Source organism: Anolis sagrei, chromosome X (assembly GCF_037176765.1).
Source record: "Anolis sagrei isolate rAnoSag1 chromosome X, rAnoSag1.mat, whole genome shotgun sequence".
Taxonomy (NCBI): domain Eukaryota; kingdom Metazoa; phylum Chordata; class Lepidosauria; order Squamata; family Dactyloidae; genus Anolis; species Anolis sagrei.
This window is the reverse complement of record NC_090034.1, coordinates 62229186-62246244: the sequence shown is the minus strand read 5'-3', so window position 1 is coordinate 62246244 and position 17059 is coordinate 62229186. Positions and strand designations below refer to the sequence as shown.

The window sequence follows — 17059 nt, the reverse complement described above, 5'->3', positions numbered from 1 at the left end:
GGTGTATGTGGCAGCCTTCTGGTTGGCTCCCACTTTCACAGGCCACTGTGACCAGCATGTGACGAACCTGGATCAAACTTGGCACAAAAAACCCCCATGACCCCCTTTACATCCTGGTGAGGTTTGCGGGAGGATGGACAAAGATTGATGGGATTTGTAGTACTTTCAAACCCATTGGTTCCCACAGACCACTTTGGCCCCCAACAAAGACCGATAAAGACCAAACTTGGCACACATAACCCCCATGACCCACACTACATCCTGGTACAGTTTGGAGGAGGATTGACCATGAATGATGGGACTTGCAGTACCTTCACTCACTTTGTGAGACCACTGGAACTAGCATGAATGACGGACCTGGACCAAACTTGACATACATAACCCCCATGACCCACTTTATGCCCTGGTGTGGTTTAGGGGAAGATGGACCACGGATGATGGGATTTGCAGTAATTTCAATCGCTTCAACTCCCAAAGACCACTGTGACCCCTACCAGTGATGGATCACAATCAAAGTTGGCACACAGAGCTCCCGTAACCCACTTGACATAGTCATCTCATCTCATCTTTAATTACTTATTAATTGCTCTCCATCCGAGATGCTCCAGGCGAATTATACTGCAGAAATTACACAGGATAAAACACATACATACAAATATTAAAATTAACATGAGTCAAATGCTCCAGTAAAAAGCCAGGTCTTAAGCCCCAAGTCGCGCATGGCTCTCAAATAGGAAGGCAAGGAATTCCACAAGGCAGGGGTTGTGGTTTGGGGGACGGTGGTCATGGATGATAGGACTTGCAGTACCTTCACTTACTGAAAGAATGACAGACCTGGACCAAACTTGACACACATAGCCCCCATGAACCACCTCACACCCTAGTGAAGTTTGGGAGAGGATGGACCACAGATGATGGGATTTGCAGTACCCTCACCTAATTCAATTCTCACAGAACACTGCGGCCCCCACAAATCACAGACCAGGACCAAACTTGGCACACAGGCTCCTCATGACCCACTTTACGTCCTGGTGCGGTTTGGGGGATGATGGACCACAGATGATCGGACTTCCAATACCTTCACTCACTTCCTAAGACCATTGCGACCCACAACAATGACCTATAAAGACCAAACTTGGCACACAGAGCCCCCATTGACCCACTCTACATCCTGGTGCAGTTTGGAGGAGGATGGACGACAGACTATGGGACTTCAAGTACCTTCACTCACTTTGTGAAACCACTGCGCCCCCTCATCCAATGACTGATAAAGACCAAACTTGGCACACAAACCCTCCTATGACACATCTCACTCCATGGTGAAGTTTGGGGAAGGATGGACCACGGACTATGGGATTTGCAGTACCTTCACCTGATTCACCTCCCACGTAACACTGCGGCCCCTACAAATCACAGACCTGGACCAAATTTGGCACACAGACTCCCCATGACCCACTTTACATCCTGGTGTAGTTACGGGAAGGGCAGGCAAAGGATGGTTGGATTTTCAGTACCTTCACTCATTTCTTGAGACTACTGCAACCCCCACCTATGACAGGTCAGGACCAAACTTGGTACACAACTTGGGACTCGCAGTATCTTCACTTCTTGAAACCACTGGGCTCCTCACCAGTGACTGTTCAAGACCAAACTTGAACCACAGAGCCCCCTTGACCCACTCTACATCCTGGTGCAGTTTGGAGGAGGATGAACCATGGATGATGGGACTCGCAGTACCTTCACTAACTTCCTGAGACCACTGTGACCAAAACCAATGACTGATCAGGACCAAACTTGGCACAAAGAGCCCCCATGACTCACTTTGTGTCCTGGTGCGGTTTGGGGGACTACAAACCATGGATGATGGGATATGCAGTATCTTCACTAACTTCCAGAGACCACTGCAACCCACACCAATGATTGATCAAGACTCAACTTGGCACACAGAGCCCCCATGACCAACTCTACATCTTGGTGCGGCTTGGAGGAGGATGGATCATGGGCAAGGGGACTTGCAGTACTGTCACTTACTTCCTGAGACCACTGAGTCCACCACAAATGATGGATCAAGAGCACATAGAGCCACCATGGCCCACTCTTCATCCTGTTGCAGTTTGGAATTTTGACCCTGGATGATGGGACTTGAAGTCATCACTCACTTCCTGAGACCACTGCAACCCACATCAATGACTGATCAAGAGCAAACTTGGCACACAGAGCACCCATGACTCACTCTACGGGTGGGGTTTGTGGGCCCATGAATCCAGGATTATGGGACTTGCAGTAGCTTCACTCACTTCCTGAGACCATTGTGACCACACCAATGACTTATCAAGACCTAACTTGTGCACCCAGAGCCCCCATGACTCATTCTATATTTTGGTGTGGTTTGGAGGAGGATGGACCATGGACAATGGGACTTGTAGATGGGAGCTATAGTTCACCTGCACCCACTGAACCCAGTCAGCATTGGATCTAGACTAAACTTGGAGTGCTGACAAACAATGTCTTGCTTAAATAAGCCAGACAGTGCTGGGTCCCCAAGCTAGTTAATAATACTAATAATACTACTACTAATAATAATAATAATAGGAAAGGGCCACATGGGAACCCTTTGGAGTCACTGCTGAAGGCAACTTGGGGATGGCCCACGTTTCATCCACTGAAGCCACTTCTGAATTGAGAACACTCTTCTGGCCCTACTTTTGGAACTACCTTGAACCCAACGTTGGGTCCATATTTTGGCCAAAACCCAACTCAGGATCCATACTTGGGTTCAAACTTAACTTGGGGTCACTCTTTCAGCCAAAACCCAACTCAGGGTTACTATTTTGGCCCTTTGGACTCACTCTGAGCCTAACTTGGGGTCACTCTTTCGATCAAAACTCAACTTATGTCTACAGTTTGGCCAAAACCTTCCTTGGGGTCACTCTTTTGGCCCTTTGGATCCACTCTGAGCCTTACTTGGGGTCACTCTTTTGACCAAAACCCAACCCAGGGCCTGTATTTTGGCCCAAACCCACCTTGGCATCTATATTTGTGTCCAAACTCATCTCAGGGTCTAATGTTGCCCAAAACCCCAACTCACAGTCACTCATTTGACCCTTGGGTCTTACTCCAAACCTAACTTGGGGTCACTTTTTGGACAAAACCAACTCAAGTCTACAGTTTGGCCAAAAGCCAAATCAGGGTCTACACTTTACTCAAAACCCAAGGTGAGGTCCATATTTTGGCCAAAACCCCACTTGGTCCGTTTGAACACACTCTGAACCCAACTTGAGGTCACACTTTTGGCCAAAAACAACTCAGGGTCACTCATTTGACCCGTTGGATCTACTCCAAGCCTAACTTGGGGTCCATATTTTGACCCAAACTCAACTCAGGGTCTACATTTTAAACAAAAACCCATCTTGGTGTCACTCTTTTAACTAAAACCCATCATGGGGTTGCTCTTTTGACATTTTGCCCTATTCTGTACCTAACCTGGGGTCACTCTTTTGGCCAAAACCAAACTCGGGGTTACTTTTTCGGCCCTTTTAACCCACTCAGAACCCAACTTGGAATCACTCATTTGGTCAAAACCCATCTTCATTCTCTTGACCCTTTGGCCCTACTCCGAAACTTACTTGGGTCACTCTTTTGGCCAAAACCCACCTCGGAGTCACTCTTTTGACCCTTTGGTTCTACTCCAAACTTTACTTCGGGTAATTCTTTTGGCCAAAGCCCAACTCAGGATCATTATTTTGCCCAAAACCCAAGTTATTTTGGCCAAAACCACTCTTTTGGTCCTTTGGCCCAAATTCCAAACCTTACTTGGGGTCACTCTTTTGGCTAAAACCCATCTAGGGGTCGCTCTTTTGGCCCTTTGGCCTTACTTGGAACCTAACTTGGGGTCACTTTTTTGGCCAAAACTCAACTTTGGCCTACATTTTGGCCAAGCACCTAACTTGGAGTCACTCTTTTGGCCCTTTGATCCACTCTGAGCCTAACTTTGGGGTCACTCTTTTTGAAAACCCAACCTGAAGTCAACCCTTTGTTTGAAACCCAACTCGGGGTCACTATTTTGACTATTTGGACCTACTCTGAACCCAAGTTGAGCTTGCTCTTTTGGCTGAAACCCACCTTGGGGTCTATAGTTTGGCCAAAGCCCACCTCGGGGTCACTCTTTTGACCTTTTGGCTCTACTCTGAGCCTAACTTGGGGTCACTCTTTTGGCTGAAACCCATCTTGGGGTCACTCTCTTGACCCTTTGGCCTTGCTCTGAACCCAACTTGGGGTCCATATACTGATCAAAATGAAACTTCGGTTCTATAGTTCGGCTGAAACCCACCTTGGGGCTGCTCTTTGGCCCCTCTGGCCCCATTCCAACCCCAGTGTGGCCCCCCCTTGAGCCTTCCTCCCCTTCCCGGGTGTCCTTTTGGCTGTGAGACAAAGACGGTGGTGCCTGCCCACCATAATGAGGGGATTAGGGGAGGGCCCCCCACTCACTCACTCGGACCACAACTGACCCACCGGTGCCTCCTTGCCTCCCTCTCCCACTTAGAGCAATTACTGATCCCGAAAGTCACTGTCAATCACTCTTAAAGGGGAAGGCCTCCAATTAATAACCTCCTTCGTCTTAATCCCTTGGACTCGTTTCCAATCTTCAGGGTCCGGTGACATCTGCAAGACTAAATAAAGACTTCTGTGCTTGCGGTCGGAGCACAGCCAGCAGCCAGGCAGGCAGAGGGGACGCTGGGACCCGCCATCCCCTCAGGCAGGTAACCAAAGGCCCCTACTCTGGGGACTCTTCCCTCCCTTCCCGGACCCTTTCCCGGCCCCGGGCCCCCGATCCCACCTGCACCACCGGGCACCCCCGTGGAGCACCTCTCTTGAGGGCCACCAGCCCGAGAGAAGCTTGCCGCCAACATGCAACAGTTGGGCCTCCTTCCATTTGCCAACAAGGGTCCCTGGATATTTCCACATTATTGATAGACCCATTAGAGATGCCATTTGGGACGGTATTGGGGGTCAGAGGTAACATCAGCTCCGATCCAATTCCATATTATAAATCGATTAAAGCCAGCAAGCTTTAAAAGTCTCGCTACAAGGCTGAAACGGTTTTGTTGCTTAGACAATTGAACACGCTGAAACACACATCTATATATACACATGTGCATGTATATATGTGTGTGTACATACACACATATATACATGCACACACGAATATATAGATGTGTGTTCAATTGTATAAGCAACAAAACCCTAAATATGCATGTAAATATATTACAGTATATGTGTGTATGCATACACACATTATACTATATTTTTATTTACATAAACATATATAGACATATGCAAATATATGTGTGTGTGTGCGTATAAATGTAGTTATATTACAGCATATAAGTATGTTTGTATATATGTATACATATACACACATTACAATCTGTGCACGTGTGTGTGTGAATATGTGTATATGTTCCCCATATATATACACACATACACTACATACATAAATGTGTGTGTATGTATGTATGTATATATATTGCATTATATGTGTGTGCATATATACAGCCTGTATATGTACAGTTAAACTACAGACAACATATATATAGCTGTCCCCTGCCATGCGTTGCTGTGGCCCAGTCTGTATATATGTGTTTTGTGTGTGTATATATGTGTGTATATATTTGTGCATATGTGTATAGATGTGGTTTTGCGCATGTGTTGTAATGTATTTTTATTTTTTGGCTTTTTAAGTCCCTTTCGCTGTGTTTTTCAGTGTTTTTATGAGTGATGGTCACTTGTTGGCCTGATAGGTGTATGGTGTACAAAGTTGGTGTCAATTCGTCCAGTGGTTTTTGGGTGATGTTAATCCCAAAAGCGAACATTACATTTATATATCTATATGTGTGTGTACATATTATGTTTATAAATTGTACAAACGTAGCCTATATTCAATTCTGTTTTAGTGTTTAGATGCCTTAGGTGATAAATTACACACACACACACATACATATATATTGTTTGTAGCCTTGTTAGCCGCTTTGTGTCTCTTTTAAATAAGAAAAAGTAGCATATAAATAATAATACATATACATATATATGTGTAGAGAGAGAGAGAGAGAGAGAGAGTATATAATGTATATATAGCTATACTTACACACATATTGTATAGTTAATAGAGTCCCACCCATGAACAAGTGGGATAAAAATAAATAAATAAATAACGATAATAATAAATAGTTCCAGACTATTGCATATATATATATATATATATATATAGAGAGAGAGAGAGAGTGTGTGTATATATAATGTATATATAGCTATACTTACACACATATTGTATCATTAATAGAGTCCCACCCATGAACAAGTGGGATAAAAATAAATAAATACATAAATAACGATAATAATAAATAGTTCCAGACTATTGCATATATATATAGAGAGAGAGAGAGAGAGAGAGAGTGTATATAATGTATATATAGCTATACTTACACACATATTGTATCATTAATAGAGTCCCACCCATGGACAAGTGGGATAAAAATAAATAAATAAATAAATAATGATAATAATAAATAGTTCCACACTATTGAATACAGATATATTTATGTTCCTGGAAAAGCTCAGCATGCGCTTTGCAACAAGTGCAAAACATGGAGTGGTCTTGGCTGTTATAATAACAATTATTATTATTATTATTATTATTATTATTATCAACTATAATATCAATTATAATATGAGCTTAATAGAGGCGGAAACAAGGTCAGGAAGAGGGTGCCGTGCGGAATATTAATATATTCATATTTATAATAAATATATGAATTGATCTTTCTGTCCAAAGTGGTGCTAGGAACCTGTTGCTTTGGGTTTTGGCTATATATATATATATGGGCATTTTTAAAGGCGAAAGCGGCATCGGAGGCAGATGACCAAATCCCTCCGAAGATTGCTTGCTTGCCCTCCCAATCTTTGAGCTTAAGACCTTAAAGCCGGGGGGGGGGGGGGGGGAGGAAAGGGAAGGAAATAAATCAGAAGAAATCTGCAAAGACGGATGGTCGAGGGAAGAAGGGAAGAAGAAGGAGGGGAAAAGGGAGGGGAAGGAGGAATATATATCCCAAATAAATGCATTGATTGTGAGCTTCCCACCAGATCTCTGTACATGAGATAATAAATAATGATAAATTATATTATAATAATATAATGCATGATATAATAATAATAATAATAATAATAATAATAATAATAATAATAATAATATATTTTATTTAAAACCCACCCTACCTCCCCAGGGAACTTGGGAGATGACGAGGAACGATTCCTAAGAGGAAAAAGGGAAGAAATCGAACCAAAGGACCTTCTAGGGCTTGAAAGTCACCACTGATTATTGGAAGGGACTCCCAAAGGCCACCTTGCGCCATAGCCGGATCCCCAAAAGCCATCTCATCGTATATAGTTTAAAGGGCGACTCCAAAGGCCATTTCATCTCAAATAAAATGGACCTCAAAGGGCATCTAGTCCCATAGGCTTTGAAGGGATCCCAAAGGACATAAACATAGATGGCCTTTGGGGTCCTCTCCAACTCTATGAGACTCTACAAGGCGGGCACGGAAGCTCTTCCAATTCCGTAAGAGTAGATGGCTTTTGGGAGCCTCAAAGTCTATGCAACTAGATGGCCTTTGCAGTCCTATTCAACATCTATAAGACTAACAATAGATGACTTTTGGGGTTCCTTCAAACAGTGAGATGAGATGACCTCAGTTGATGGGATGAAATAACCTTTAGGATCCCTTCAAAGCCTATGAGTTCTATGAGTTTGAAGGGACCTTACAGGCAGAGGCGGCCCTAGGTAATTTTCAATGGTAAGCAAACAGTACTTTGCCCCCCCCCCCCAACCAATCATTGATATGGAGCAGGAACGAGAGGGGCTAGGCGAGGCTCAAGGGCCCGGCCCCTTCGGGAAGAGGATCGCCCGGCAGTGAGGCAAGGAAGCCGAGGCTCCCCCCGGACTGCTAGGGCTGTTGTGAGCCGAGGAGGCGCTCCTCAAGTGGCAGTCAAGGGGCATTTACAGAGGCACCTCTGCGCCCCTGGCAAAAAAAAATGTACTGCAACCGCTTACTTTGCGTAATGGACGAACCGCCCCTGCTTACAGGCCATCTAGTCTTATGTACAGTTATCAATGGGTGGACTAGATGGCCTTTGGGGGGTTCCCTCCAGCTTTATGAGACCCCTCCAGAAGTGGGGCTCATCATAACAATGATAATAATAATAATACTTGATGATTTGGAAGGTACTCCAAAGGTCATCCATTATTCTAGTCTTGAGGAGGCTCATCCTGGCCATCTAGGGGTGATGACCTTTGGGTCACCTCCAGCTTCTTTGCCCTCCTTATGGGATACCACAGAATTGGTATTAAAGGTCATCTATGATCATTGGAGGCAACACCAAAGACCATCTAGCCTTAGGGAGGGCCACCTACAGGTGGACTATATGGCCTTTGGGAGTCCCCTCTGACTCTAAAAGATCCTGATGCCTTCTTGCTTTATGGAAGGTCATCTTGGTCGTTGAGGGACAGACTAGATGACCTTTGGGGTCCCTTCTGGTCCTATGAGACACTGGGTGGCCTTTGTGTTCCCCTCTGGTGGTATGGGATTCCAAAGCCATCTAGTCTTAGTGAGGGCCACCTTGGGGTGGGCTAGATGGCCTTTGGAAGTCCCTGAGGCCATCTGCTTCATTTAGGGGCAGGTTAGATTATCTTTGGGGTTCCCTTTAGCTCTATGAGACCCTTCCCAGATGATGGCATTGATCCTGAGGCCATCTAGCCTTAGGGAGGTTCCCTAGGGGTTGGCTAGATGGTCTTTCGTGGTCCCTCTGGCTGTATGAGATCCGGAGGCCATCTAGTCTTAGTGAGGTCCTCTTACGGGTAGACGAGATGGCCTTTGGGAGCTCCTTCAGCTCTATGAGACCCTTCCCAGATGATAATCTTTAACTTTATGAGATCCCGAGGCCATCTAGCCTTAGGGAGGTCCCCCTAGGGGCAGACTAAATGGCCCTTGGTGGTCCCCTCTGATTCTATGAGATCCTGACGCCATCTTGTCTTATTTTGGTCATTGAGGGGTGAACTAGATGGCCTTTGGGGGTTCCCTCTGGCTCTATGAGATCCTGAGGCCATCTATTTCATTTAGGGGGCAGACTACATTACCTTTGGGGGTCTTCTCTGGCTCTATGGGATCCCAAAGCCATCTAGTCTTATGGAGGAGCCCCTGGGGGGGAGGGAATAGATGGCTTTTGGGGGTCCCCTCTGGCTCTATGAGACTTCCCAGATGACATTTAACTTTATGAGATCCTGAGGCCATCTAGTCTTACAGAAGGCAACCTAGGGGTGGACTAAATGATCTTTGGAATCCTCTCCTGCACTATGAGACCTTTCCCAGAAGACAACCTTTGACTTTATGAGATCTCGAGGCCATCTAGTCTTAGGGAGGGCCACCTTGGTCATTGAGGGACAGACTAGATGGCCTTTGGGATCCCCTCTGGTTCTGTGAAATGTTGAGGCCATCTAGCCTTAGGGAGAGCCACCTAGGGGTAGACTAGATGGCCTTAGGGAGTTCCCTCTAGCTCTGTGAGATCCTGAGGCCATCTAACCTTATGGAAGGTTATCTTGGTCATTGAGGGACAGACTAGATGACCTTTGGGGGTGCCTTCCGGCTCTATGAGACACTGGGTGGTCTTTGAGTTCCCTTCTGGTTGTATGGGTTCCCAAAGCCATCTAGTCTTAAGGAGGGCCACCTAAGTGTGGGCTAGATGGCCTTTGGGAGTACCCTCTGGTTCAGTGAGATCCTGAGGCCATCTACTTCATTTAGGGGCAGGCTAGATGACCTTTGGAGTCCCCTTTAGCTCTATGAGACCCTTCCCAGATGATCTTTGGGGTTTCCTCTGGCTGTATGAGATCCCGAGGCCACCTAGTCTTATGGAGGGCCAGTGTGGTCATTGAAGAGTGGACCGGATGAGCTTGAGGGGCGGATTAGATGGACTTTGGGAGACAACTCCTGCTCTATGAGATCCCTTGAGCCTCGCCTAGCCCCTCTCGTTCCTGCTCCATATCAATGATTGGTTTGGGGAGGGGGGGGGGAACGCCAAAATGAGGTCCCGCAAGGCTCTATTCTGTCTCCCATGCTTTTTAACATCTACATGAAACCGCTGGGAGAGGTCATCCAGAGTTTTGGAGTTGGGTGCCATCTCTACGCAGATGACACAACTCTACTGCTCATTTCCACCTAATTCCAAGGAGGCCTCTCGGGTGCTGGACGAGTGCCTGGCCGCTGTGTCTATCTGGATGAGGAGGAACAAGCTGAAGATCAATCCCGACAAGACAGAGGTCTTCCTGGTCGATCGCAAACCTGATCGGGGTATAGGGTGGCAACCTGTGTTGGACGGGGTTACACTCCCCCTGAAACCACAGGTCCGCAGTCTGGGAGTCTTCCTGGATTCATCGCCCACGTTTGAGGCTCAGACGTCGGCGGTGTCTGGGAGGGCCTTTGCACAACTAAGACTCGTGCGCCAACTGCGACCGTACCTCACAAAGGCTGATCTGGCCGGAGTGGTCCATGCCTTGGTCACCTCTAGGTTGGATGTAATGATGTTTAATGATGTAATGCACTCTACGTGGGGCTGCCCTTGAAAACGGCTCGGAAATTCCAACTTGTCCAACGAGCAGCGGCCAGGATGTTAACCGGCGCTCCTTACAGAGAGAGGTCAACCCTTCTGTTCAAGGAGCTCCACTGGCTGCCGTTTATCTTCCGAGCCCAATTCAAGGTGCAGGTGCTTACCTACAAAGCCCTGAATGGTTTGGGACCAGCCTACCTGCGTGACCGCATCTCCGTCTATGAACCCATGCGTTCACTGCGCTCATCTGGAGAGGCCCTGCTCGTGATCCCGCCAGCGTCGCAAGCACGTTTGGTGGGGACGCGAGACAGGGCCTTTTCCGTGGTGGCCCCCCGTCTCTGGAACACTCTCCCCAAAGATCTTAGACAGGCCCCTACATTGGCAGTCTTCAGAAAGAACTTGAAGACCTGGCTGTTCCGATGTGCCTTTCCTGATTAGGAAATCTCCAATACCAAGTCCCAGATGCACTTTATTAGAATTAAGACTGCCGCTCACTGCACATTGCACTGTTTTATAATCCTTACATATCACCTGCCACATCAGCACTTTTTAATCTTGTACCCCTCACTCTGGCCCGGCCCAGTTTTTATCTTGTTTGATGTATTGTTTAGTGCTTGTGGTTCTTGTTGTTTAATGATGCTTTAATTGTTTTTAATTTGCTTTAGGTGTATTGTTATGTTGTGTATTGAGTCCTTGGCCTTTGTAAGCCGCATCAAGTCCTTCGTGAGATGCTAGCGGGGTACAAATAAAGTTTAATAATAATAATAATCTATATATATAAATTTGTTAGGGGCATCCAACGGAGAAACAAAACTCAAAAAACCCCCAACGAAACTTAACCAAAATTCCCATGCCCATAACACAACCCACAAGGTACAAACATATCTACTCAAAATGAAAAACAACACAACAACACACTCACAAAACGGCAAAAGAACAAAACTCAAAAAAACCCCAACGAAACTTAACCAAAATTCCCATGCTCATAACACAACCCACAAGGTACAAACATATCTACTCAAAATGAAAAACAACACAACAACACACTCAAAACGGCAAAAAAACAAAACTAAAAAAAACCCCAACGAAACTTAACCAAAATTCCCATGCCCATAACACAACCCACAAGGTACAAACATATCTACTCAAAATGAAAAACAACACAACAACACACTCACAAAACAGCAAAACAACTGAGCATGCGCATTGGCGCCCAGCCGCAAGTTCCCTGGCGCGCACACATGGCCTTCCGGCCAACGTTCCCTCTGCGGAAACCATGCCCACTTCAAGCCCCGCCGCGCCGCTTCCCGCACACACACACCCCCTGCCGCACACACACACACAACCCCACACTCCATCACTCCCCCCGCTGCCGCACACACACACGCAACCCCACTCCCCCCGCCGCCGCACACACACACGCAACCCCACACTCCATCACTCCCCCCGCTGCCGCACGCACACACGCAACCCCACTCCCCCCCGCCGCACACACACACGCAACCCCACGCTCCATCACTCCCCCCGCCGCCGCACGCACACACGCAACCCCACTCCCCCCGCCGCCGCACACACACACGCAACCCCATGCTCCATCACTCCCCCCGCCGCCGCACACACACACGCAACCCCACTCCCCCCGCCGCCGCACACACACACGCAACCCCACGCTCCATCACTCCCCCCGCCGCCGCACACACACACGCAACCCCACGCTCCATCACTCCCCCCGCCGCCGCACACACACACGCAACCCCATGCTCCATCACTCCCCCGCCCCAATCTTACCTCCTTTTACTTCACACCACCTCCAAACCCCACCCCGCCCCTTCCTGCCCTGTCAAAATCTAGGAAAGACAGGAAGAAAGGAAAGAAGGAAGAAAGAGAAAGGGAGGTAAAGAAAAAGGGGGAAGGAAGGAAAGTTAGAGAAAGAAGGAAGAAGAAAAGGAAAGAAAAGGAAAGATGGAAGGAAAGAAAAGAGAGACAGCAGAAAAGAAAGAAAAAGGGGGAAGGAAGGAAAGAGGTAGAGAAGGAAGAGGAGAAGGAAAGATGGGAGGGAAGGAAGGAAGGAAGGAGGGAAAGAAGGAGAGAAAGAGGGAAGATTGGCCACAGCAACATGTGGCGGGTAAAGGTTGTTATTTCTATTATTATTATTATTATTATTATTATTATTATTATTATTATGCTATTGTTCCTATGAGACCCTTTTAGGGGGAATGGGAGAGGTGTCAGGTCCCAGAGGCAATGTATTGCATTATTGTTATTGTTATGATGGTGGTAAAATAAAAGGAAATAAAAAGAGAAAGAAGGAAGCAAACAGGGAGGGAAGAAAGGCAAAGGAAGAAAGGGGGAGGGAATGAAGGAAAGAGAGAAGGATGAAACCAAGTAGTGAAAGAAGGAAAGAGGTAGAGAAGGAAGAAAGGAGAGAAAGGGGGAGGAAAAGGGGGAAGGAATAGGTAGGGACCTCTCTTTCATAATAGTCCAGATATCTACCTCAACTTTGATAAGTTTTACTATAGGCCACAGCAACGCGTGGCAGGGCACAGCTAGTAATAATAATAATAATAATAATAATAATAATAATAATAGTAATAATAATAATAATAATCCCGAGGCCATCTAGCCTTAGGGAGGTCCTCCTAGGGGTGGGCTCGAAGGCTTCTGAAAGGTCCTCGCCCTTGATGCTGATGGCCACCTTGCCTGTCACCCAACAGCCTCTGCTGCCATTGCCGGGATGTTCCTGGGGAAGTGTGAGGGGGAGCTGGTATCGCTGCGCAAGGAAGGCGAGGTGGAGGGTGTGACGGAGGGGATCCCTGAGGGAGATGCGGAGGGGCTGGAGCCCCCCAAGAAGAAGCACCGGCGCAACCGCACCACCTTCACTACCTACCAGCTGCACGAGCTGGAGCGCGCCTTCGAGAAGTCCCACTACCCGGACGTCTACAGCCGCGAGGAGCTGGCCATGAAGGTCAACCTGCCTGAGGTCCGCGTCCAGGTGTGTAGGCAAAATCCTCCTCCTCATGATCATAGAATCCTAGAACTGGAAGAGACCCTCCAAGGCCATCTAGTCCACCCCTTTTTCTGTTACTCAGGAGGATACTATATGATCCCTCCTGACAGATGGCCACCCAGTCAAAACCCATTTATATTATTTCAGAACCCTCTCAACAGATGGCCACCTTGCTTAATAATACTATTGATAATAGATTCATAGAGTTGGCCACCTGGTCTAACTCCATTTCTAGTATGCCATCCAATCCCTCTCAACAGACAACTATCTAGTCCAGTGCTCTACTGCCAGGTTTACTATCTTTTCGTAGAGATTGTAAAACTTATTTATTCAGGCTGGCATTTGAACCTTGCTGATTGAATTCTTCCTTGATTTAAATGTTATGTATTACATGTGTATTTTGTGAACTGCTCCGAGCCTTATTGATGAATAATAATAATAATAATAGGTAAAGGTAGTCCCCTGACATTAAGTCCAGTCATGTCTGACTCTGGGGTGCGGTGCTCATCTCCATTTCTAAGCCGAAGAGCCAGCGTTGTCCGTAGACATCTCCAAGGTCATGTGGCCGGCATGACTGCCGGCTCCAATAATAATAATAATAAGAAGAAAAAACCACCCAATCCCTCCCAACAGATGGCCACTCGGTCCAACCCCATTTCTTTTATGCCAGAGGGCACCATCCAATCCCTCCTAGCCATATATTCCAGTGCTCTACCAACAGGAAGAAACTATCTGATCCCTCTTGACAGATGGCCATCCAGTCCAACCCCATTTCTATTGTGCCAGAGGACACAACCCAACCCCTCCTTGCCCAACCCGCTTCTGTTCTTCCTTCCACTCCCAGGTGTGGTTCCAGAACCGTCGGGCCAAATGGCGTCGGCAGGAGAAGATGGAGTCAGGGGCATCCCGGCTGCATGAGGCACCGCTGCTCTCCTTCGGGCGCTCCCCGCTGGCCCCAGGAGTGGGGCCCCTCCCGCTGGACCCCTGGATGCCAGCCCCCTCGGGCCCCCCGGGCGGTGCCCTCCCCGGCCTGGCGGGCTTCATGGGCCCTGGGCAGGGCCTCCCCTCCCCGGCCTATGGGCCCCTCCCCTTCCTGAACGGGCCCCAACCGCTGCCCCAGAGCATGGGTGGCTTCCCCTGCACCGCCGTGGGGGGCTCGCCCTTCCCGCTGGAGGAGGCTGACCAGCGCAGCTCCAGCATCGCCGCCCTGCGCCTCAAGGCCAAGGAGCACATCCAGACCATTGACAAGACCTGGCAGCCCATCTGAGCAGGACTCGGGGGGACAAGGGTCGGCAGGCCCTGCCCACCATGGCGGCCCGGGACAGTTTGGGCCTTGGTAAAACCAGACACAAAGAGTTTCCTCTTTGTGCAAAAGGACCCTTCCTCAGTCTGAAATGGGGATCAGTATCGAGGCGTCAATCGCACAGAGCCAAGATGGCAGGCACTGAAACAAACGAGACTTGGCCCTCTTCCCTCCAAGTTTTAAGTCCATTGGTTGCAGTTTGGACAGAATCTGCACCAAGGGTTCGGATGTCACCGGACATCACATTGAAGAGAGCCAATGACTTAGTGTCAGGTTCCAGGGCTCTGCCGGTGTGCAGGCCGAGATTAACCAAACACTCGGCTTTTCCTCAAAACTATTTACTTAAAGCAGCACTGACTCATTTGGCTGTTTCAAGGTCCAAGCTCAAAACATAAAGATAGCACACCTCTGCAGATACAAAGCAAAGGCAAGGAGCGTGCTACAAATGCTGGTTCAGGAGTCCACCATAGGCAAGGCTGCAGCCTGGGAGTCACGTGCTGAGGGTTCGCTAATTCATGTCTGAGGTTCAAGAGGCCAAAGCGTAGTCGTAGTTCTAAAGGTCCAGCCAGAGGGTCCAGAGTTCAAGGGAAATCCAAAATACGTAGTCAAGAGTCAGTCTACGGATTCAAGATACAACAGGATACAAGAGCAACAGGGTTCACCAAGGTGCTCACCGGGTTCCAGGGTTCTTCAAAGTACTAGGTAATTCCAAGAGTTCATGAGAGATCAGGATACCACACACCAGCATCCACGGTCAAGCATTGCAGATACATTTCCCCCCATTCACCAGTCTCTTTTTATGCAGCTGAATACAACTGCATCCTATCTCTGCAGGCCTCTGTCCTTACGTTTTTACATACAGATTACTCTGCCCTTTAGAACCAGGAGGGAGACTGACCCCTTCCATCCCTTCTGCAGCATCACCCCACTGCTAGTCATGACCTATTTACCCATCACCACAGGAGCCCCCGGTGGCGCAGTGGGTTAAACCCCTGTGCCGGCAGTACTGAAGACCGACAGGTCACAGGTTCGAATCCGGGGAGAGGCGGTTGAGCTCCCTCTATCAGCTCCAGCTCCTCATGCAGGGACATGAGAGAAGCCTCCCACAAGGATGATTAAAAACATCAAATCATCCGGGCGTCCCCTGGGCAACATCCTTGCAGACGGCCAATTCTCTCACACCAGAAGCGACTTGCAGTTTCTCAAGTTGCTCCTGACATGACCAAAAAAACCCATCACCACATTGCCAAGCATTTCGTGTACTTATAAGCAGGGGCGGCTCAACCCATTACGCAAAGTAAGCATTTGCAGTATAGTTGATTTTGCCCAAGGGCGCTCTTGAGGCGCTCTTGGGGGAAAATAGGCCTTGACATATGCGAGTTGTAGTTACTGGGATGTATAGTTCACCTACAATCAAAGAGCATTCTGAACTCCACCAATGATGGAATTGAACCAAATATGGCACACAGAACTCCCACGACGAACAGAAAATATATATCAGTGATTGGCGGGGGGGGGGGGGCAAAATACTGTTTGCTTACCGCTGAAAATTACCTAGGGCTGTCTCTTTGGTGCCCCCCCCCCCCAAATCATTGATATATATTTTCTGTTCGTCATGGGAGTTCTGTGTGCCCTATTTGGTTCAATTCCATCATTGGTGGAGTTCAGAATGCTCTTTGATTGTAGGTGAACTATTTATTTATTTACTTACTTACTTTACTTATATACCGCTGTTCTCAGCCCGAAGGCGACTAACAGCGGTTCACAACAAATAAGAACAGCAAAAAATTCAATGCTACAGTGTAAAAACAGTTAACAACCTAACATATTACATAATTGACAAACAATTACTACAATAACCATTCACTATTCACTATCGTCTCATCATCAAAAGCACGATCCAGATTCGTCATCCATTATTCCGTTCCAATGTTCATTAACCAATCATTGCACTAATTATTCGAACGCCTGCTCAAACAGCCAGGTCTTCACTTTCCTACGGAATACCATTAGAGATGGTGCTAGTCTATTGTCTGTAGGAAGGGCGTTCCACAGCCGAGGAGCCACCACTGAGAAGGCCCTATCTCTCGTCCCCG

The 17059-nt window shown here is 47.6% G+C and overlaps 1 protein-coding gene across 2 annotated transcripts; it reads left to right on the top strand.

Moving 5' to 3' along the window:
* The first annotated feature begins 4208 nt into the window (after positions 1-4208).
* LOC132780266 (retinal homeobox protein Rx1-like) lies at positions 4209-16422 on the top strand. Of its 2 annotated transcripts, none has more exons than XM_067473615.1 (3): positions 4209-4756; positions 13368-13645; positions 14505-16422. In XM_067473615.1, exons 2-3 carry the CDS (start codon positions 13388-13390, stop codon positions 14925-14927), a joined length of 681 nt encoding a protein of 226 aa, XP_067329716.1. In that variant the 5' UTR covers positions 4209-4756; positions 13368-13387; the 3' UTR covers positions 14928-16422. The 2 variants fall into 2 exon arrangements, with proteins under 2 accessions (XP_067329716.1, XP_060639860.2); XM_060783877.2 differs by having other exon boundaries at positions 4209-4760.
* Positions 16423-17059: the final 637 nt, after the last annotated feature.

Bases quoted from the DNA above. Each gene is read 5' to 3' on its own strand.
- LOC132780266 (XM_067473615.1), top strand. From the start codon at position 13,388: ATGTTCCTGGGGAAGTGTGAGGGGGAGCTGGTATCGCTGCGCAAGGAA. The intron at 13,646-14,504 runs GTGTGTAGGCAA...TTCCACTCCCAG, and splicing joins TGCCTGAGGTCCGCGTCCAG to GTGTGGTTCCAGAACCGTCG.